Source organism: Psammomys obesus, unplaced genomic scaffold (genome assembly GCF_907164565.1).
Source record: "Psammomys obesus unplaced genomic scaffold, mPsaObe1.curated_primary_1811, whole genome shotgun sequence".
Taxonomy (NCBI): domain Eukaryota; kingdom Metazoa; phylum Chordata; class Mammalia; order Rodentia; family Muridae; genus Psammomys; species Psammomys obesus.
In genome coordinates, this window is record NW_026585895.1 from 24,599,037 (window position 1) to 24,623,095 (window position 24,059).

Consider the following 24,059-nt stretch of genomic DNA (forward strand, 5'->3'; position numbering starts at 1 on the left):
TACACTAGGCACCCGGGAAAACCAGCATCCTATATTTCCCTTTGCCATGCAGGATGACACAGCAGAGGTTCTGAGAGCTAGGTCCTATGTGGACATCTTTTGCGGCACTGTTATTCTTTCACAGCATTGTGCATTTGAGGATCTCCAGATGGTCTGGGGTAAAGGATAGGCAAGGGACTAGACCCTTGTCACCTATGCTGAATTTCACTCTGTCCTAGGAAGTGATAAAAAACCTCTGGGTAGGTGGTGGACCTCTGGTCTGTTTGGGTTTTTGAGACAGGACTCAGTCAGGCAGCTGTGTGATGGAAGCTGCTGCTAAGAGAAGGGGTGAAAGGATATTGGGGAGATCTAAGTCATGTGATGCCCCGTTCTGCCAGAGACATGGAGATTCTTGAAAGGAATCAAGAGGGGACATTCCCATCGCAGGTCCTGAGTGCTCTGGAAAGTCAATTTCCAAAGGGCACCGGATGGTTAGCAAACTGTCAAGTGTGAGGATGTCCAAATTGCAAGTCAAGGAGGAGAAGCGGCAATTCTCTGTAACCAGCAGGATCACATGATCTTCCCTTTCCCACCAGTTCCACGTTCAGGGGCAAAATTATGAACACAATTTTATTTTTTGTTTTATTTTTAAATGCTCTCACTATATAGCTGAGCCTGGCCTTGAATGTATCATCTTTCTGCCTCAGTCTTGTGAGTTGCTGGCATTATGTACACCATAACTATCATATAAAATTGTATGTATTTTTTTAGAACTAATTATTTTCCTTAAGTTGATTTTCCAAAACTGAGAACTACCCGTCATGGTTTCTCGTCAGAATGTCTAAGAATATCAGCACCATCATCCATGCTGCTCTCCCATCTTGTAATGCAGACCATATTGGCTTAAGATGTGGGTAAATGCCTTTGATCTTGGGCTATTAGCATTATTGCTATAGTTTTGGGAGTTATAAAGGGAGAAAAGGGACCCCATTTTGCTTGTTCTCTCTACCCAACTCCCTTCTCCAACCTGGAAAAGCATTGGGATAAGGATGTTTGCACTTGAATCATTTTCTTTTAGAGCAAGGTTGATATGGTCTCCTTGAACTATTGCAGACATAAAAAATAGAGACATTTCCAAAAGGTTGACTGTATGCGGAATTTGCTTCATAGGCCAATGTTTATGAATTATATGAGAGGGACAGAGATTTTATAGATCTCTTACCTGATTATTGATTTTGTTTTGCAGTAAAAGGGCAGAATTAATTTTTTTTTCCTAGAAAAATTTCTTTCTTGGGCCAACAAGATGACTCACTGGGCAGACACTCACTCACCTGCAGCCTGATGTCCTGAGCTCAGTCTTTGATACCCACACAGTGGAGGAAGAATGTGACCTTTGCATAACATTCTCTGACCTCCACATGTGCGTGCTGAGAGCACACACAACTCACACCCACACACCACACCCATAAAATAAGTAAATTAATTCTTAAAAGTTAAAATGTTCTTCTCAGATGCTTTTTTTCAGTATGTTAATAAATATATTCATTTTATGGCCATTAAAGCACCTGGATTTATGTACAGGGACAAAGTAATAGAATGACAAAGAAAGATGACCAAGTTCCATTATCAAATAAAAAACCAATTTATACAACTGTTCATATGCTATTATTGCATCTATATACAGATTACAATAGTACTGGTGTGTACATAGAAATACATTGAAAAATAATTTCTAAGGCTAAATGTAACTGTGTATCAGGACTGAATAGAGCCAGAGAATTTTTAAGAAGTAATTTTCTATGCAATTTGACATTATTTTAAGTAGTACCATTATAAGTGAAAAAAAATAATTAAGTATGGGCTGGAGTTAGGCCCCCTACACAGATGGGCAGCTTGGGATTCATGTGTGCTCCCTAGTAAGGGGAGTGGGGGCTGTCTGTGACATGGATTCTGTTGCCTGCTATTTGATCACTTCCACCTGGTGCTGCTGCCTTGACAGGCCATAGGGGAAGAGGATGCACTCAGTCATGATGTGCTGGGTGGGCTGGAGGAGGGCTCCCCTTTTCTGAGAAGTAGGGGAGGGGGGGATGGGGAAAGAGGGAGGGAAGGTGGGACTGAGAGAAGAGGAGGAGGCTATGATCAGCACGTAAATAAATAAATAAATAGATAAATAGATAAATTAAATTAAACAAACAAAAATACTTTTATCCACAAAAAAGAAAAAATAATTAAGCTGTTTACTTGTAATTTACAGAACCTTAAAACTGACCTTGAGAATCTTTCAGTTGTAAGATTAACAAATTATATTTCAGCATTCCTGTCTTTTAGCAGAAAAGATTGTAAGACATAGCTGATTTTTGTTTCAGTTTAGTTAGTCTCTCACCTATTTACAAGTTCACATTTTAAAAGATTCTTGATATCATGAAACTTTGTTTCTTTTATAACTGCTAAAATAATAGAAACTGTTATAGAGCTTTCCCAATGTATGGTGAAACGAGCAATAGCAACTTAGTTCTGTGTGTGTCTGTATGTATGTGTTTCTTTTTGTGATAAAAGTTTAGAAACTACGCTTAGGCAAAAAGCAAAGTCAAAGTTAACTGTGACCTTACATTCCAGAGAGTCCCACTCTTAAATATGTGGCTTGCAGAGTCTTTTATGCTCAAGTTTCTTGTTTCCTACAGTGCATTTTGCAGGGTTTTAGAAAACAAACCCCATAAATTGCTTGAGCAGTTTATTCTTAGATACCTTGCTTTGCTTTGTTTTGTCTCTTAGAGTTGGATCTTTCCTATTTTGCTTGAATTTGTCACCGGAGTGTTTGTTATGTAGCTGCGCAGTCTGACCATTGTCAGTTCTAATCATTTCTCATTAGTTTTTCTAAGGCAAAAACTTTATCTTATGCAAACTAGAATGCACAGTGTTTTATAATGGAATGAACGTGCACCGTTCTGCTTAGAATTTAAAGAGAAATTTTCGATATTAGGGAAAAAGTACCACTCAAGCTAGAGTCTAGCCATAATATTTGCTTTAACCTTTAAAATATTTTGCGAGCTGTCATATGGAACAGGTAATAATTTGATACCACATCAAAGCTATTGGATGTTGTTAACAATCTTAGGCTGTTTGGTAAAATGCTTGTTATCTTAGGAAACACATCCTCATGGGTAACTGATTAATCCACATATCCGTACCATTAATACTGAGTTCAGCAATAACAAGCTAGCTATAGATTTTCCAATTTTTAAGTCTAAATATAACTTTTTCTTCCTCGGTGTATTAAAAGGTTGTTTTGTTTTCACCAGAAAACAGGTAAAAATAACTTTTAACACTGTGGGGAAAAAAAAAAACTACTTCATTTTATAAGTTATAACTCTGCTATTTAGTTTTCTCATCTTTAGGGAAGTCTGACTCTTCATCTGCCCTGTAGAGACTTACCCGTGTGTGTTTGATAGTTTGTCTCTTTTAAGAAAAGTTTAGTTTTTTTTTTTTTACCAGATCTGTATAACAGAACTTTATACTAAAATGTTTTTCAAATCTCTTGCCACTATCATTCATTGTGTATAAAAGCAGTCACCTTATACTCTAAGAAAGATTTCCTAAATTCATTAGTTTTAAATGTTTTCAGTAATTAAATCTACCTTGAAGGCTTAACATTTTGACAGCGTTCGAGCACTTTCTAAACTGTCTCATAACGTAAGCACAGACTACTTTCTAAAACCAGGCACCCCTCGTGGCTTAGCATGGGAGACCCTGTTCAAGCCGCAGTTATTCAGCCTAAAGCATTTAACCACAGGCTGGAGCAGCCCATTTGGATTTCTCACTGGCAAGCAGAGTATTAAATGGCCTGAGCAGAATGCACATGCTTGAGACCTGGAAGAGCTGCTTTTAGCGCAGCTCGACAGTCCTTTACCTGAAGTGCAGGGGAACTGTGCATTTTGTTCTGAGATTTTTAAGAACTGTGTTAGAGCAAATAGTCTCCATGTTTTTGAAAACATCTGATGGACATAGGGGAGTTCTTTACAATGAAATATGCGACAAGCTTTGCGCATCGTGCTCACAGTGAATAGGGCAAACTCCTTAGTTTAAGCTTGCCACCAAACCATTTCATCTCAGGCTGGGTTTGTTCACCATATTGATAATGAGTGAAGCCTTGTTTTCAGAAAGTTTTATTTTAGGCATCCCAAGTGCTAAAAGAAGGTGGGCCCAGTCACTTGGTTATACATTTTCCAAATTCTAAATCTGAATATTTATTCAGTTCTTGGACGTAAGAAATACCACAAGTGAATTCATTTTTACAATGCCTAAACCCAATACGTATACAACAGCATTGAAGAGCAAGTAGCAATTATGTGAAAAGATTCATGTATGTACAAGTTCTATATGGTTGGGCCAAACAAGGTAGATGTTAAGTTCGGGGAGACAAATTGGCTTCTGGCTACAACACTGATTCCTAGAGGTCACCGGAGGGTGAGATTCTTACATGCATGCTTAATGTTTGGGCCTAGTTAATTGGAAAGAGGTAAAGTGCTGCCAAGCTTGATGACCCAAGTTTGATCCTTGGAACTTAAGTGGTGGAAGGAGAGAAGCATGCTCTCTAATGTGCATGCACACACCCATGCAAGTAAGCGAATGAGTAAATGTAAAAATTAATCAAATTTGAATTAATTCATAAAATATGTGTAGGTGGTAGGGAGCACCGTATGATTTGCGTGGTTTTCCTCAGCAAACCAGGAGACTAGATTATACAGAATGAGGCACTCATCACCCAAGGCAGCTGAGAAGGAATGGGAAGACTCATTTTGCATCAAGCTTTGAATCTCAGTGCCAAGAAAAATGATTCCAAACCTAAAGAGGCGAAGCTGTCCATTGAGAAAAAGCCAATCTATGGACCAGAAGACTAGTGAGGTCTCTTAGATGAGAAAGACTTAACACAGGGAAGCCAGGTGGAGGAATGCAGTGAAAATAACCAGCAAGGTATGGGAAGCCTTGAGCTGACGACCTCGAATGGGTCTGTTGAGGAGATGTCCTTACGTGTCCGGTACCTGTATTATAAAATGAAAAGAGGCATTTGTCTTTCTTTGGGCATAGGACTGTCTTTCCTTTTCCTCCATTTCCCCTGGTCTTGCCCTTTGTTATTTCTTTCATTTAAGCAACCCAGCGGGCCTAAAAGACATCTCTGTTCGTCATTTCTGTCTGTAAGCCATACTATTAAAACATATTTAAAGAAAAGTATGGTTGGAAAAGGGAGCTATTATGTACTTAGGATTTGTCACCAACGTTCTTCTGAGTGGCTAGAAGACATTCAGAAACTTTCTACTCATGTCCTCAAATAGAAGTTGTTGAACACTTAGTATATTTTGTGTAAGCACTGGAGACATATGTCCTAGTTAAGTTTTTACTGCTGTGATCAAGAGCATGAACAGCGGTAACTTGGGGAGGAAGTGGCTGACTTATCTCTCGAGACTGTAGTCCATCATGGGGCAGTCAGGGCAGGAACCTGGAGGCAAGAACTGATGCCATGGAGGAGCACTGTTCACTGGTTTAATCTCCATGGCTTGTTCATCTGGCTTTTTTGAACCACCTAGGACCACCCGCCAAGGGTGATACCACCCACAATGGTGGTGGGCCCCTCCACGCCAATCATTAATCATTAATCACAATTTCTCAAGGTTTCTCTTCCCAAAAGATTCCAGCCTGGGTCAAGTGGACAAAAAATTAACAAGGACGATATGTATTCATTACTTTTCCTTCTGCTGTGACAAAATGTCTCACAAAAGCAACTAAGGGGTTTGTTTTGGCTCACAGTTTGAGGGGTATCATCCATCGTGGAGGAAGGACGTGTTAGGGGGGCATGAGGCGGGTGTCTGGTCACCTCGTGTCTGCAGTCAGAAAGCAGACAGAGATGACTGCTGCTGTTTACACTCTGTCCTTCCCTTTTCAGTCTGTGTGGGACTCTGGCCCATGCAAAGGTATTACCCACATCTTCCTTCCTCATTTAAACTTCTCTAGAAGCTTTCTCATAGCCATGTCCAGAGAGATGCCTCCTAGTTTATTCGAAGTTCAAGTAAGCTGCCAACAAAGAGTAGCCATTCCAAGATATAAGCAGAAATACGGGGCACGGTACATGTCTATCAGGGGAGACAACATCAAATTAGAAATCATGAGAGTGCGAGGGCAGCGGACAGGAGGAGAGAAGCAGGAGGCCCTCTCTCATTCAGATGGGAAAGTGTGGCTATGCCAATTCAAGCAGGAGGTGGCTTGACTCTTACAGTGGAAATGGGCAGAGAGGATGTGAATTTCAGAAGAAGCTTACTGGGTGAGTAGAGAGCTTCTGTAGGGAGAGGTGTCCGTGTCCCTAGAGCCTTAAAACACAATGTTTGTGGCCAGAGACCCATGAGAAATCATACCCCAGAGTTTATAACCTTATTCCCAAAGCTAGTGGCAATCTATACATGGTATTTTGGCTATGTTTTCAAAAATTCATAGGCCTTTGCTATCTTTCTCCTCCCTTTAAGATTTAGGATACTGTAAACACCAGTAGATGTGAGTAGTTCCCTTACTGTATCTGTAACAAAGATTATGAAACGAGGTGCCATGATTCAACCCCACTTAATTAACCTCTCTGCTGTGGAGGTGAGTTTTCCTAGAGAGATGCCTGCTCACCTCAGCACTGCTGCAGACAGCTTCTCAGGAAGCAGGTTCTGAGGCAGACTGGTGGTGGAAGGTGTTAATCAGGGACCTATGAAAGGAAGGGGAGGGAGCCAGGATGGAACCAGTGAAAACTAAGGCAGTGGGAGACTGTGAAGTACACTGGCCACATGAGCACATCTTGGGTTGGGCCAGGCCTGCTCTTATGACCTGGGTTGCTTTGACAGTGGTCGGGGGCTGTCTGTCCCCAGATGGGTGTGTCCCCAGATGAGGCTGTAGTCTGCAGCTGAGTCCAACACCCAAGGAGGTGGCAGCAGAGGCTACTTGTAAACTGGGTTCCCCCAGGAGTTCGTCACTCCTGGAAAGGGTTGGACACCCGGGGTAGGTACACTTCCATGTTCACAATTGATGTTTTTCTTTCCCCCTGGAAAGGTAAGGCACATGGACCTTCCTGATCACCAAGTATTTATCATTTGGGGCAGCTGCACAAGGGAGGGTTAGGAGAGGAAAAGAGGTGTGACCAAGTGCAAGAATAGTGCAGAAGAGGGACCAGGGAGAGGACCTCGTCGGTGAAGTGTTGGCCACACAAGTGTGAGGACCTTAGTGTGAGATCTGTACAAAAGCTTGGTGTGCTGGTGCGCACGGGGAAGGCAGAGACAGTCTGGTCAGTGGGCTCCAGGCTCCCACTAGAGACTGTTTCGAAACACATACGGGGTTGGCTCTTGAGAAATGACAGCAGAGGTTGGCCTCTCACCACCACTTGTACACACACATACACTGTACCCTCCCGTGTGCACACTCACTACTGTGTACACACACACACACACACACGAGTGGCATAGAAAAATATCCTGGAATGTAGAGCTATAATACCCGTTCCTGGTTATCCCTTTCGAAAAAAAAAAAAAATCAGTGAATACATCTTTAAAAATATTAGAAAATGAGTCTGTAAAACTTAAACTGTTTCTTGTTCCTTGACAGATACAGGAAGCGTGAATAGAAGAGACTGACCGTTCATGATGATTCACAGAAATGACAGCTCAGGTATTTTTTTTCCTACTTCCATCTGTCCTTTTTGATTTATAGCATATTATGCAGTTTTGAAATGATACAAACTTAGAATGCTGATTTCTCACATTTTAATAAAGAAAACTGGTTTTGCTTACACTGAATGACTGGCCAGTTCTTGTGCACAGGGTCTGTTTTAGTCACAGCTGGGCACAGGTCAGTGAGGCCTTCTTCTGATGTTTTTCCTAAAGACATTTGGATTCTCTTATAGCAGATATTAGTTATTTACATTAATACAAAGTATACAAAGTCTTGTTAGAATTATTTAGGTATGAAATCTCAGGGTCATTTTGATTTGCATTTCCCCGATGACTAAGGACATTTAGCATTTCTTTAAGTGTTTCTTTGCCATTCGATATTCCTCTTTGCATTTCCCCGATGACTAAGGACATTTAGCATTTCTTTAAGTGTTTCTTTGCCATTCGATATTCCTCTATTGAGAATTCTCTGTTTAGGTCTGTATCCCATTTTTAATTGGATTCTTTGGTTTGTTGGTGTTTAACTTAAGTTCTTTATATATAGTAGATATTAGTCCTCTGTCAGATATAGGGTCGGTGAAGATCCTTTTTCCAGTCTGTAGGCAGTTGTTTTGTTCTGAGGACAGTGCCCTTTGCTTTGCAGAAGCTTTTCAGTTTCATGAGGTCCCATTTATTGATTGTTGCTCTTAGAGCCTGTGCTGTTGGTGCTCTGTTCAGGAAGTTGTCTCCTGTGCCAATGAGCTCAAGACTCTTCCCCACTTTTTCTTCTAACAGGTTTAGAGTGTCTGTTTTTATGTTGAGGTCTTTGATCCACTTGGACTTTAGTTTTGTGCAGGATGATAAATGTGGGACTATTTGCATTTTTCTACAGGTAGACATCCAGTTAGACCAGCACCATTTGTTGAAGATGCTGTCTTTTTTTTTTTTTTTCCATTGTATGGTTTTGGCATCGTTGTCAAAAATCAGGTGTCCATAAGTATGTGGATTTATTTTGGGGTCTTCTGTTTGATTCCATTGACCCACCATTCTGTTTCTATGCCAGCACCATACAGTTTTTTATTACTGTTGCTCTATAGTACAGCTTAAGATCAGGGATGGAGATGCCTCCAGAAGATCTTTTATTGTAGAGGATTGTTTTAGTTATTCTGACTTTCTTGTTATTCCATATGAAGTTGAGAATTTTTCTTTTAAGTTCTGTTAAGAACTGTGTAGGTAATTTAATGGGAATTGCATTGAATCTGTAGATTGCTTTTGGTAAAATGGCCATTTTTACTATGTTAATCCTGCTGAGTCATGAGCATGGGAGATCTTTCCATCTTCTGAGATCTTCAATTTCTTTCTTCAGAGACTTGAATTTTTTTTTTTTTTTTTCATACAAGTCTTTGACTTGCTTGGTTAAAATTACACCAAGGTACTTTAAGTCCTTTGTGGCTATTGTGAAGGGTGTTGTTTCTAGGTAATTGGGATTTATGCCTTGGCTTTAGTAGACCTTTTTTTTGTGATTTATCAACAAGGTAAATCTACTAAATTAAGAGATTGTATGTCTTTAGGTGGAGAGTATATGAATATTTTACATAGTTAGAATCTTATTTGAATGATTACATATTTAGTGTTAATTTTAAAAACTTTTTTTTCAAATTTAACTTTTTGACTTAGAAATTTATTGATGACTTCAATATCTCCTGTGTAGTTTGATTAATAGAGATGTGATGCTTAAATATTTCCTGTTGATGCCTAACACATTTTTAAAATGTCTGAAATGTAAGCAAATTGAATAGCATCATAATTTCTGGCCTTGGCCATGTTCTAGCTCACACAGACTTGCTCTTTCTGTACTCTTTGGAAACAATGTTGTATAAGAAATGCAGCAGCCATGTTCTTTTAGACACAAAGTATTAGGTATATCATGAATGTTGTGACCAACTTTTATTTGCTTTTCCAAATAAAAATATGATATAACCTCAATATTTTCCCTTACCTAAATTATGATTTTTAATGATGTGGCATCATTTCTCTGTCATTTTTCTCTTTTTGTGAAAAAAACAGATATCCTGACATTCCACATGAAAAACGGGATGAGAAATTCCAGGTATAAGCCAGCAGACTACCAACAGTTACGTGCCTTAGCCAACGCCAGGAAGTTAGCGTCTGCTTCCACAGAGCTGAAGGTTAGAGGTTTTGCTTTTTGTTTTTGATTTTGCGTTTCAAGACAGTGTTCCTCTGTGTAGCTTTGGCCATCCTAGAACTCACTCTGTAGACCAGGCTGGCCTCGAACTCACAGAGATCTGACTGCCTCTGTCTCCTAACTGCTGGGGTAAAAGGTTTACACCATCACTGTCTGGCCTGGAGGTCTTTGTTTTTGTTTTTAAGTTTGGTAAACTGAATTACTAGGAGATAGGATAGTATTTACATTGAAACTAGAAACTATGTAACTGTCTAGATAGTTTTTAGAATCTCAACTATTTTTTAAAATTTTATTTTATTTTTATTAATAACAGTTTATTCACTTTGTATCCCAGCTGTAGCCCTCTCCCCCATCCCCTCCCAATCCTACCCTTTCTCCCTCTTCTTTTCCTATGCCCCTCCCCCAGTCCAATAATCGGGGATGTCCTCCTCCCCTTCCATATGACCCTAGTCTATCAGGTCTCATCAGAACTGGCTGCATTATCTTCCTCTGTGGACTGGTAAGGCTGCTCCCCACTCAGGTGGAGGTGATCAAAGAGCCAGCCACTGAGTTCGTGTCAGAGACAGCCACTTACTAAGGATCCCATTTGGAGACTGAACTGCCATGGGCTACATCTGTGCAGGGGTTCTAGGTTATCTCCATGCATGGTCCTTGGTTAGAGTATCAGTATCAGAAAAGACCCCTGTGTCCAGATTTTTTGCTTCTGTTGCTATCCTTGTGGAGCTCCTGTCTCTCCCCCCACCCCCCGCCCAGGTCTTTCTATCTCCCCCTTCTTTCATAAGATTCCCTGTACTCTGCCCAAAGTTTGGCTATGAGCCTCAGCATATCTTTTGATACCCTGCTGGGCAGAGTCTTTCAGAGGCCCGCTGTGATAGGCTCCTGTCCCCTTCCCTATTTTCTCCCTCTTCTGATGTCCATCCTGTTTGCCTTTCTGAATGAAGATTGAGCATCTTACCCAGGGTCCTCCTTCTTGATTAGCTTCTTTAGGTGTACAGATTTTAGTATGATTATCCTATATTATATGTCTAATGTCCACTTATAAGTGAGTATATACAATGTGTGTGCTTCTGGGATACCTCACTCAGGATGATCTTTTCTAGATCCTACCATTTGGCTGCAAATTTCATGATTTCCTTGTTTTTAACTGATGAGTAGTATTCCATTGTGTAAATGTACCACAATTTCTGTATCCATTCCTCAACTGAGGGACATCTGGGTTGTTTCCAGCTTCAGGCTATTACAAATAAAGCTGCTATGAACATGGTTGAGGAAATGTCCTTGTATAATTGAGCATCTTTTGGATATATGCCTAGGAGTGTTATAGCTGGTAGAATATCCAACTATTGACAGTACTGAGCAGCAGCTAACGTTCATTGGATCTCCTGACAGTGATGAGCTGTAATTCATATGCACTACAAATTGTTAGAAGCATCGTCATTAAGCTGGATTCACCTTTATTTTTGGAAAGATGGTTATTTCACTAGCTTTTTAACATTTTTCAACTTGATTGGAAAAGTAAAATATTCTGGCAAGTGCTGGCCACGGTTTATTTCCTGACTGAGTGCTCTTTCTCCAATGCTGTATAAATATGCCCTCGGGTATTTTCTAGTCTGGAATTTTCTTTATTTTCTTTTTTCCCTCAAATAGGTGTCTGATACCATGAAAAGGGGAACTGTGACTGAATTTTAAGGGGCCACATGCAAATGATTGTGCATAGTATTTTAGAGTTATGTATCGCTGAGGATTAGTCAGATGGTGTATTTTTCTTGTGCAAAGAATAGAATTCATTAAAAATAGCGTTTTTGTTGTTGCTTGGTTGCATTGAAAAACCTGGTGAGGCAGAATGCCGATTTACAAGTTCTAATTTATATTTAATGTTTTAGGATTTGATAGTTTTGTGTGGCTTTTATTATTCATATCTTTTAAAAGGAAATTCTTCCAAGTGCAAAAGCACACGTGATACCTTAGTATAGGGAAATTACATATCTCTATCGGCTATAGCACCACAAACTGAGGCAACTAACAAAATGGGGCATGGTTTGCTTGGTTTAGCTTCAACTGCAAATTATTATTGCCACAGTAAGCAGACAGTCCAAGGAATGTCACAGAAAAGTCCATGAACATGTAGGAGTTCTAGGTCCAGTTCGTGCATGGTTCTTGGTTGGTGCTTCAGTCTCAGCAAGAGGTTTCAAGAGCTCCCGTTTATTAATACTTAATCTTAGAACCTGAGCTGTTGGTGTTCTGCTTAGGCAGTTGTCTACTGTATCAATGAGTTCAAGGCTTTTCCCCACTTTCTCTTCCAATAGAGTTAGTTTATATGGTGTTATATTGAGGTCTTTGATCCACAGGGATTTGAGTTTTGTGTTGGGAGATAAATATGGGTCTATTTGTGTTTTTCTACATGTAGTTAGACCAGCACCATTTGTTGAAGATGTTGTCTTTTTTTCCGCTGTATGGTTTTGGCTCCTTTGTAAAAAAATCAAGTGACCATAGGTATGTGGTTTATTTCTGAGTCTTTGATTTGATTCTGTTTGTCAACCAGTCTATTTCTATGCCCGTACCATGCAGTTTTTATTACTATTTCTCAGTGGTATAGCTTGAAGTCAAGGATGAAGATACCTCAAGATATTCTTTTATTGTATAGGATTGTTTTAGCTATTCTCTGTGTGTGTGTTTTCCATAAGAAGTTTAGAATTGTTCTTTCAAGGTCTGTAAAGAACTGTGTTGGTATTTTGATGGGGATTACATTGAATCTGTAGATTGCCTTTGGTGAGATGGCAAAGGCAATTTTTACTATGTTAATCCTACCAATCCATGAGCATGGAACATCTTTCCATCTCCTGATAGCTTCTTCAATTCCTTTCTTCAGAGACATGAAGTTTTTCTCATATACTATCATATCATCTGCAAATAGCGATACTTTGACTTTTTCCTTCCCAATTTGTATCCCCTTGATCTCCTTTAGTTGTTTTATTGTTCTAGCTAGAACTTCAAGTATGATATTGAAAAGGTATGGAGAGAGTGGGAAGCCTTGTCTTGTCCCTGATTTTAGTGGAATTGCTTTGAGTTTCTTACCATTTAATTTGATGTTGGCAATCGGCTTGCTTATTATGTCTTTATTATGTTTAGGTATGAGCCTTGTACCCCTGATTTCTCCAAGACTTTCATTATGAAGGGGTATTGGATTTTGTCAAAGGTTTTTTTCTGCATCTAATGAGATGATCATGTCATTTTTTTGGTTTGAGGTCGTTTATATGGTAGATTATATTGATGGATTTTCACATGTTGAACCATCCCTGCATTCCTGGGATGAAGCCTGCTTGATCATGTTGGATGATGTATTTGATGTGTTCTTGGATTCAGTTTGCAAGTATTTTATAGAGTATTTTTGCATTGATGTTCATGAGTGAAACTGGTCTGAAATTTTCCTTCTTTGTTGAATCTTTGTGTAGTTTAGGTATCAGGGTGACTGTGGCTTTGTAGAATGAGTTTGGCAATGTTCCTTCAGTTTCTATTTTGTGGAATAGTTTGAGGAGTATTGTTATTAGCTCTTCTTTGAACGTCTAGTAGAATTCTGTGCTAAAACTATCTGGACCTGGGCTTTTTGTTGTTGTTGTTGTTGTTGGAAGACTTTTGATGACTGCTTCTAGTTCCTTAGAGGTTATTGGACTATTTAAACTGTTTACCTGATCTTGATTTAGCTTTGGTAGGTGAAATCTACTAAGAAAGTTGTCCATTTCCTTTAGATTTTCCAATTTTGTGGAATACAGGCTTTTAAAGTAAGACTTAATGATTTTTTTGGATTTCCTCATTGTTATGTCCCCCTTTTCATTTCTGATTTTGTTAATTTGGATCCTCTCCCTCTGCTGTTTAGTTAGTTTGGCTAAGGTCTGTATCTCATTGATATTCTCAAAGAACCAGCTCTTGGTTTAGTTGATTCTTTGTATCATTCTTTTTGTCTCCAATTTATTGATTTCAGCCCTGAGTTTGATTATTTCTTGTCATCTACTCCTCTTTCTTGTATTTGCTTCCTTCTGTTCTAGAGCTTTCAGGTGTGCTGCTAAGTTACTCGTATGAGATCTCTCTAATTATTTTAGGTAGGTTCTTAGTGCTATGAAATTTCCTCTTAGCACTGCTTTCATTGTGTCCCATAAGTTTGGGTATATTGTGCCTTCATTTTCATTGAATACTAGAAAGTCTTTAATGTCTTTCTTTATTTCTTCCCTTACCAGTTGTCACTGAGTAGGGAGTTGTTCAATTTCCAAGAGCTTGTAGGCTTTCTGTTGTTGTTGAGTTCTAGCTTTAAGCCATGGTGGTCTGATAAGATTTAGGGGCTTATTTCAATTTTCTTATATCTTTTGAGGCTTGCTTTGTGATAAAGTATATGTTCAATTTTGGAGACAGTTCTGTGAGGTGGTGAGAAGAAGGTATATTCTCTTGTTTTTGGGTAAAATGTTCTGTAGATATCTGTTAGGTCCATTTGATTCATGACGTCTGCTGGTTTCTTTATTTCCCCATTTAGTTTCTGTCTTAATCTGTCCATTTTAAAGAATGGATGTCAAAGAGTCTCACTATTTATATGTGTGCTTCAATGTGTGATTTAAGCCTTAGTAATGTTTCTTTAATGAATGAGGGTGCCCTGGATTTGGGGCATAGATGTTCCGAATTGAGATGTTGGTGGATTTTTTCTTTGATGATTCTGAAGTGTCTTTCCCCATCTCTTTTGATTAATTTTGGTTGAAAGTCTATTTTACTAGAATCTGGAATAGCTACTCCAACTTACTTCTTGGGTCCATATGCTTGGAAAACCTTTTTCCAGCTCTTTACTCTGAGGTAATGTCTGTTTTTATTGCTGAGGTGTGTTTCTTGTATGAAGCAGAAAGATGGGTCCTGTTTTTGGATACATTCTGTTAACATGGGTCTTTTTATTGGGGAGTTAATGCCATTGATATTAAGAAATATTAATAACCAGTTGTTAATTCCTGTTATTTTTATGTTAGTGATGGTACTGTGTGTTTGTGTGATTGTTTTGTGGGTGTAGTCAGCTTCCTTGTGTTGGAGTTTTCCTTCTAGTATCTTCTGTGGGGCTGGATTTGTTGATAAGTACTGTTTAAATTTGTTTTTGTCATAGAATATGTTTTTTTCTACCTCTATGGTGATTAAAAGTTTTGCTGGGCATAGAAGGCAGGGCTGACATCTCTGGTTTCTTAGTGTCTGTAAGATATCTGTCCAGGCCCTTCTGGCTTTTAGAGTTTCTGATGAGAAGTCATGTGTAATTCTGATAGGTTTGCCTTTATATGTGATTTGACCTTTTCCCCTTCCAGCTTTTAATATTCGTTCTTTGCTCCGTACATTTAGTGTTTTGATTATTATGTGGTGGAGTGCTTTTCTTTTCTGGTCTAATCTATTTGGTGTTCTGTAAGCTTCTTGTATGTTTATAGGCATCTCTTTCTTTAGGTTGGAAAAGTTTTCTTCTATGATCTTGTTGAAAAATATTTTCTGGGCCTTGGAGCTGGGAGTCTTCTCCTTCTTTTATTTCTATTATATTTAGGTTTGATTTTTTTCATAGTGTTCCAGATTTCTTGGATGTTCTGTGTCAGGAGCTTTTTAGATTTAATATTTTCTTTGACTGCTACATCGATTCTTTTTTTCAATCGTATCTTCTAGTCCTGAGATTCTCTCTTCTATCTCTTGTATTCTGTTGGTGATGTTTGCTTGTGTCTGTAGGTCCTGTTCTCTTCCTTAGGTTTACTATCTCCAGTATTGCCTCAGATTGTGTTTTCTTTGTTGCTTCTTGTTCCATTTTTAGGTCTTGAACAGTTTTATTTATTTTCTTCTCTTGTTTGATTGTAGTTTCCTGTATTTCTTTAATTTCTCTAAGGGATTTGTTCAGTTCTTTCATCTGTTTGAGTGTATTTTCCTGTGCTACTTTGAGAGCTTTATTTTCTTCCTTTAAGGCATCTGTCATTTTCATAACTTCATATTTAAGATCTTTTTCTTGCACTTCAGGTGTGATAGTATCTCCAGGGGCTTACTGTGGTAGGACTGCTGGTTTCTGCTGGTGTCATATGGCCCTGGGTTTTGTTGCTTGTGTTCTTATGCTGGCCCCTTGCCATCTGGTTGACTTGGTGTTAGCCAGCCTGGTGGTTCCTCTGCTGAGCTCACTGTCTGTATCTCAGGTGGGCTAAGCAGATGGGAAGCAGGAGGGGCTCGGTGCTACACAGGCCTCCTCAAGATGGGGGACAATGCTGCTTGGGTCTCATGCCCAGCTCACCTTCACTGGGCTCGGTGTCTGTGACCCAGGTGGGACAGGCCAAAGCTTTACATTTTTAACATTATGTACAAGACCAGAAAGTTCTCTCCAGCATCAGCTTTTAGATGTCACCTCAGGCCCCTGGATTCACAAGTGTGAAGCCATGCAGGCATTCCTCCCAGCTGCTATGTTTATAGTAGAACATATTCCCCAAAGAAGTTTTTTGGTCACATATTTTCTAGAAGTAATGGCACCTAAAATTTGTACTTTGGTAGATTTCTATAATTATTGAAAATGGCTCAAATGATCTGTAGTGATCATTTTGTTAAGTTTTTGATTCCAGTTTTTAATCCCCACAATTCATAAGACAAGGAAGTGTCCTTTGAAAGCAGTGTCTTATCTGTGGCCTCATGTTTTGGTTAGTGAGAATGAATGTGTTTTGAGAACTACTACATCATTTTCTAACACTTTAATATTTCTTCATGTAATTTACATTTTTATTATATCTGGATTAAGGAAGATATGTTAGGAGTGTTATTATACATGAGTTTTGGGATTTTTCTCTTCTCATTCAATTTTTAGGCTTCATATTGACATTTTGCTTTAATTTACTTTTTAAGATGCAAACAATTCCTAATAAGAGTTTCCTTAAAAGACCCAGGACTTAAAAACAATTAAATAACTGGGAATTAAATAAAGATCTTAAAATCTATTTTAACTTTATGGATGCTTATATGCCAAACAGTCTGTATTAACTAGCATTACCGATATTATCTCTATTAGTCTTGCTTATATTGTTACTTACATTTTTATAAAATGTGTACAGGCTCAAAGAATTATTATTTCTTATATCATATAGATAACAACTCACTTTGAATATTTGTATTAGTCATGTCTATTTTTCTGTTCATTTTACTACTTGTGTGTTCAGTTTTTACAGAGAGATTAACAGTCTTGACTGCCATTGTTAGTGGTTACAGAGCTTTACTCTGGCAGCATTAAATAGACACAGGGCAATAGGATGTTGACATGTAGACCCATAAGGAAAAAATGGCGCCTCCAGCTAGATCTGGACTGCTCTGCCGCTTGCCAGGGTGTTGTTATTGACATGGGAGTGTGGGGTAGATGTGCTGCGGCGAGACTCTGAGGTAGACATCGAGCCTTCCAAAGATCGAGCTCTAATCTGAAGCTGTCTAGTGGACCTGGGCTGGAAACTAAGGCCAGTTTTTGGTACAGCATGTCTCTGTTCACAGTTCATTAGGCTTAAAAGCAATCTTCATAATTATTTTTATTTAAATTTCTTGGCTTAGGATGGATGTGTCTTCTTGTTCGATTCAAGTATCCTTCCATTAAATCTTTTTAGCCTTATAGAAAATTACACACATAAATGCAATTAGTTTGAATGGTGTGCTGAGTCACTCTGTGACATGATCCAACTTCACAAAGGATCAGCTCTGGCCAGAGTTTTGTTTCTGATCCTACCACACACTCCCCCATGCTAAACTGTCCTGAAGCAAATAAAACACGTTATAATATTTCACTCAGAAACATTTAGTGTGTCACTCTCAGACATTAGACCGTAAAAGCCCAATCATTCTACCACTGTGTATAAAAATGTTAACTTCGCATTAATTTGTATGACCTAATTATTATTAAATATTAATGATTAAATAATTAATATTAAATATTAAATATACCTAATTATTGTTAAATTATTGCCTCAGAAGATTTTCTCAAGATTTATTCAAATAGGCATCCAAGTACAATCTGGACATTACATCCAGACATTCATTTTTGGTAGGCTTCTTCCTCCATCCTCCTGTAGTTCTACACTGTGTCTTGAGGAAGTCACATTATTGGCCTTTATAATCCCTCACAGTTTGAACTATGCTGGCTGCATCGTCTTGTGCAATGAAGCATGTTTTTCTCTTTGTATTTCCTGTAAATTAGTAGATATATCTAGAGACCTGATCAGATTCAGGTTCAATTTACTTTGGAAAGAACACTTACTGATGGAATTTTTGCTCCCCATTTTTCTATTGTAAATGGTGCTGCAGTGAATAATTTTGTATACCTTTGCCAAGATGGTTTGCACGTATATTTCTATAAACGAAGTTGCTAGGTCATAGTTAATCTATGAAAATGCCTTATGCATAGCCATATTACTTTCTGTGGGCTTGTTTCATTTTCTAGTTCCATTAGAATTTAAGAGTGAGCGTACTTGACAAGAGCCTCGTGGAATGCTTTGTTCAGTCACTGGCAGCCTGACAGATGAGGAATTGCAGCTTAGGGTGCTGTTTTCCTTTGTGTTGTGTTGACAGTTCTTTATTGATGATGCTCACAGTACATCCTGGTGAATTTTGACAAACGTATGAGCACCTGCGCGATAGCTTCAGCTGTACACTGAAAAGATGCTCATTTCCGAACTGCTTGGATCTTCTGACCCACAGGTCTTTGTAGTGTTTCAAAAGGCCTAATTGTGATTTCATATCTCAGATAATCATAATAAATCAGATGCAGTGGACTTTTGTTTTTTTTTAATCTTTTAGTGAATTCACTATTTTTGATATTTTTTCTTAAAATATTTTAAATCATTAGCATTCTGCATAAGTTATTATCCACCTTAAAATAATTTTATATTGCATATTGCCCAGTAAAATGGATTTGAATCATCTAGCAATCTCTGTTGATGAAGATACGACTTTAAACCTTTGCGTTCTTATAAAGGCTTTGTTTTTCTTCATTTGTAGCCTGAGGATAAAACTCAATGGGTGAATTTCCAAAAACAAAGCAAAAAACAAAAATTAAGATGTTGTACACAGTGTCTAGTGAAAAATAGTAGCTTGATTTTTGATTTTTATAGTCCATTTAATTGGCCTTTCCCTGGGCCCAAAGGCAACAACATTGATTTTTTTTTTCCTTAAGCTATAAAAAATATGTTCACATCTTCCACCAATGCGTTTTAATTTTTCGTACAACATGGACCAAATATGTCAAAGGAATCTAATTTTAAAGTTCTGTCTGTTGCAAGAAGCTTTAGAGACAGTAGATGGCAAAAATTTGAAATACGTTTTTAGACATCCTTAACTCAAGTGCTAGTGTGCCAAGTTGTAGAAAAACCCCGTTCTTTCATTTTTCAATAGGTAAAAACTGTATGTTTTTACCAATGTCCCCTACCTAACTTTTCTTCAACTTCATAATTATAACATTCTCATGAATTTCTTTTTGAAGTCATTCTTTGGATTAATTTGTTTGCCCATGTCCCTAATTTTGAATCAGAAACCGGAAGAGCACAGAGATAAACTCAAGGTTAAAGTAATCAGCGAACAGCAGCTGGAAATAGCATGCATTATGAGATCCCATTTTGGAACTTGTCTTCTCAAGTTTTTACATCTTCATTATTGATATTTTACAGCTATCAAAGTACTGATGTGGTTTAGTAGCAGAGAAAGTATGAAATGTGGGTACTTTTGTCACGTTTCTGATTCTTTCTCTTTTAAGGATTTACTTATATTATTCTGTAGCCTCTGTACATGTGTGTCTGTGTGGGTTTATGCATGTGAGGACAGTGCACACAGAGGCCAGAAGAGGTGGTCAGATCTCCTGGAGCTGAATTTATAGGAGGTTGTGAGGCACCATGTGGGTGCTGGGAATCGAACCTGGGCCCTCTGCAAGAGCATCCAGTGCTCTTATCCACTGAGCCATCACTCCAGCCCTGATTTTTACATTCATACATATTTAAAAGTGTTGGCTCTAGGCAGAGTCTAACTGAGAATCAGACGCTACTTGGGGGTTTGGAGTCAAGCAGCCTTTGGTGTTGGAAGAGGACTGCAGGGCAGCATAGAGATGGACAGCGCTGAAGTTCCTGCCACCCTCAGGTAAGAAGGATGGAACAAAGGAATGGGATGATGGCTGAAACCTCAGAGCCATTGGAACGATGTCCAGGGAAAAGTGGGCGCACTGGAAAGCCCGAGAACCTTCTGAAAAGAGGAGGATGGGTAATGCCGATGTTCCTTTGGCTTTGCTTTGTCTCCCTCCTTCCAAACTTCCACAGCTGGCATCTTCCTTTGTATGAACCAGCTGGAAGCCAGCTGAATGGGGCATCTGAGAAAGAGGCTACTTTCTGCCTGGGCACAGAACAGGGAGATGGCAAGAGACCCAAGCCTGGCAGAAGTTGGCTGCAAAGCACTCGTATCCTGCATGTTAAAAGGCCGTGGGACTCAGGGAACACTACATTTAGTGGGAAAATTAAGTTTCCATCCTCCATAGTTTTTCAATATTTCTTTGTTAATTACCTTGTAATAATGATTTTCCTGAGTCTGAAAAGTTTATTTATAAAACTATGAAGTTGAATGACTGCAGTTGCTTGTTCCTGGTCCTTTTCTTGAATTCTGAAGCTGGGACTAAAGCCAGGTCCCCTAACAATGAGTTTAATGAACCTCTCCTATATTTAAAAAAACAAAACAAAACAAAACAAAACAAAAACCTTTTTTTTATTGGTTCTCTGTAAATTTCACACCATGTACCCTGATCCCAATTATCTCCTCCTCCTCTGGTGTCTACCCTCCATCCTTGCAACCTCACACCCAACAGAGAAAAATAAACCTTGTGGAAGCTGTAGTGTGTCACTGTGTATTCCACAGTACACCCTTTTGTTTAACTTCTTTGGTTGCAAATGTTCATTGCAATGACTCAGCGGTCTGGTACAAGGCCTCTGGCTTCTGCTACTCCAGCTACAGTGGGTTCTCACTGGGACTCCTCTCAGGCATCCTGTTGTTGTTCAGTAGTTTTGGATCTGTAGAACCAGCCCCTTCAGGCACTCCAGCAGTCTATTGAGGGGATAGATGTTTTCGGTGGGCCAACTCAAAGCCCTGGATCTGGGCCTGAGAGGTATCTGAGATGGTTGATCTGGTGGCCTTCCCGAAACCCTGCAGCCGTGGCCAGCTCTACCGAGCTGGCCAGGTGAGGTGCAGGGCCCGCTCTTCTGAGTGTCGTGTCGCAGTGAAGGGCACGACCAGTTCTCCCACTCTCAGGACCAGCTCTCCTGCTTGCCATAGATGGCAGGACGAGGTAGGGGAGGAGGGTCTCTCTTCCTCGATGAAACCACTACTGAACAGACAAGAGGCAGGGCTGACTCTCCTACTCTCCTGTCCTCGGAGCCTGCTTACCTGCAACCCTCACACCCTGGTAGAGCTGGTAGGGCCAGCTCTACCATGCTGCCCAGGTAAGGTGCAAATCCTGCTCTCCCCAGTGCTGCAGCAGGTGAGGGGCAGGGCCAGCTCTCCCACTTTGATGACCTGGGGGCCAGCTCTCCGGCCTGCTAGAGGTGGCAAGGGGGGCAGGGAGGGGCAGGGCAGGGGCATCTCTTCCTTGCCTTGGTCACCACACAGGCAGACAAGTGGGGGGGTGTCAGCTCTCCCACATTCATACCCTTGGGGCTGGCTTGCCCGTGCCCTTGCCAAGGTCAGCTCTTCTGTGCTGCCCAGGTGAGGTACAGGGCCAAGTCTCCTGCTCTCATGACCCCAGGACCTGTCACAGGTGGTGAGGAGTGAAAGGGGAAGAGGGTTCTCTTTCTCATCCATGCCACTGTTTGAGAGACAGTGGTAAGGCCGGCTCTCCCACACACTTGTATCCTGAAACTCCCACAATGTGTGGGGCTGCCCTCCTAAGTACTGCAGCTGGCTAAGCATGGGGTCAACACTCCTGCTCTCATGCCCCCAGAGCCAGCTCTCCCATGATGCTCAGGTGAGGGATGGGGCCAGTTCTGCATAGCCCTCAGATATCAGTATTACCCCAGGGTGGCATCCCGGACCAGGGACATCCTCTTGATCTTTGGTGGTAACAGACCCCTGCTGCTGCAGGGCCACAGACCCAGATGTGACCACCAGTGGCAGTACAGGCCGGGACCCAACCATGGTCCCAAGTGGCATCACCAGCAACTCACATCAGGCCGTTCCTAAGTGCCCTCGAATCTTCAGTTCTGCCTCTCTTCATTATGCCCACATTCTTCTGCTTCTCTTTCCCTTCCGTTTCTCTACCACTTACTTGCTCCTCTTAGTATTGCCTGGGGTCTCTGAATGGCTCAGTCATCCCAGGAGGGGTCTCAGGAGCGCTATGGCCCACTTCTGTGTTACGGTGCTGGGCAGCGGTCATCTCGGGTGTGGTCTCTCCTCCTTCCCGAGGCCTGTGCAGCACGGAACTGGTGGTCGGTTCAGGCTATCTCCCTGTTCAGGCACCATGTGCCAGTCTGGTGGTTGCCTCAGGCTGGCTTCTCACCCTGTGTGCCCTTTTGTCACTCGAAGGCTCACGTGCACCAGGTTCTTCTAGTCTCCAACTTTGTCCCCATCCTGGGAGCCCTCCCTGGCCTGCCTGGCGTGGGATTGGTGGTCATCACAGGCTCAAAACACTGAGCATGTGACAGCCTTGCCCCTCTCTGCCACCTATTGACGCACATGCGACACTGCAGCCACAACGGCAACACCTCTGGAGGCAGGGGATCTTTCCCATCTCATGACGAGGGTTCAGGCTCCAGCCGACCCAACACCAAGGACCCACGACTGCAATGCTCACAGGCTTCATGGTCTTGACCAAATCTTTGAACCAAATCTTCTGGCCTTTGGCACACTCATGTATAAGACAGGAATAATGCTACCTAAATACCTCATAGGGAACATGTGTCCAAAGCGGGGGAAAATGTATGGAAACGCTTGAAAAGCCTTCCTTGAGAAGGAAGTTTGGGGATTACTTTTTTGCATAAAAACCAGAATGTCACTGCTGGGGAGGGGGTTCAGCAGGTGAGATCCCTCACTGCCATTCTAGGGGACCCAGATTTGGTTTCCAGGAGCCACATGGTGGCTAACAACTACCTGTAACTCCAGTCCTAGGGCATCTGGCACCCTCTTCTCGCCTCTGTGCATACATGAGGTGCACAGGCATAAGCGCAGTCAAAACACCCCTGCTCATAAAGTGACAATAAATAAATATTTTAAAATGCAAGCAAAAAGTAAACAACAAAAAAAGTAACAAAACAAACAAACAAACAAAACACAGCAACTTTACATTTTTTGCACATCCTAAACAGGGCTCTCAAATTGGTCACTATCCCAAGCCATTTTGTCTTTCTTCTAACTGGTATTTTGTTCTTTGAGAGAGCCTCGTATTCTTGCTTTATCTAAGGCTAGCCTTGAACTCCTGATTCTCCTGCCTCCATGCCCTGAGTGCTGGGATGATTGGCATGCACCCCAGTGCACAGCTCCCCTCTCCAGTACTTATTTTAGATGGCTTGTGGGTTAGAAGACAGACCAGCGATGATTGTGAAAACAGGAAACCTTTCTTTTGTGGAAAAACGGTTTTAAAATACAGTATTTTTAGGAATTCTTCAAGAAGTTTGGGCATGTATTTTGAGCATATTCACCACTTTGCACCTCTCCCCAGCTCGCCTCAGATCTGAGAAAATACATTTTAAAAAGCTCGAACATTGCTACTCTTCTGTTTCCTCCTCTAAACGTAGATCAGAAAAACTATGGAGACTTCAAAGGCGGCTAAAGAGCAAATGCTGATCAAGCAGCACAAGAAGGTGTGGCGTCAGGAGCAGGAGCGGCTGAAGGGAGTCAGGTGAGACAGGACCCCCACCCCCCAGGTCGGTGAGAATGGGTGGGAACCCCTGGGGTTTCACATCTATAGTGCCTGATCTTAGTTAAACCACACAATCAGAACTGAGAGTTGTTTGAAGGTGAGCGACGTTTTCTTATCTCACTCTGAACGGAAAGCAGGGTGTGTATGGAGATGCTTTTGCTTCCTGATGGGCTAAGGGACAGTCACCTCTATCTGCCACTTTCACCCTCTTTTGTACCCCCTGCTTCAGGCTCGGCTGTGTGTATGTATCACACACTGATACTGGCTACAGGCTTCTCTCTATGTAAAGCAGAGGCCCCTCAGGGGCAAATGTCAC

General features: G+C 40.7%; 1 protein-coding gene and 1 pseudogene across 1 annotated transcript in view; one reads left to right on the forward strand and one right to left on the reverse strand.

The window, feature by feature from the left end:
• Ccdc148 (coiled-coil domain containing 148) overlaps positions 1-24,059 on the forward strand; it is a 225,082-nt gene that overhangs the window by 69,421 nt on the left and 131,602 nt on the right. The window contains exons 2-4 of the mRNA XM_055600470.1: positions 7,606-7,668; positions 9,717-9,838; positions 23,619-23,722. Coding sequence (XP_055456445.1) covers positions 7,641-7,668; positions 9,717-9,838; positions 23,619-23,722 — 254 coding nt within the window. The 5' untranslated portion in view covers positions 7,606-7,640. The remainder of the gene's footprint in view (positions 1-7,605; positions 7,669-9,716; positions 9,839-23,618; positions 23,723-24,059) is intronic.
• Positions 22,488-22,602, reverse strand: LOC129671788 (small nucleolar RNA SNORA17; annotated as a pseudogene).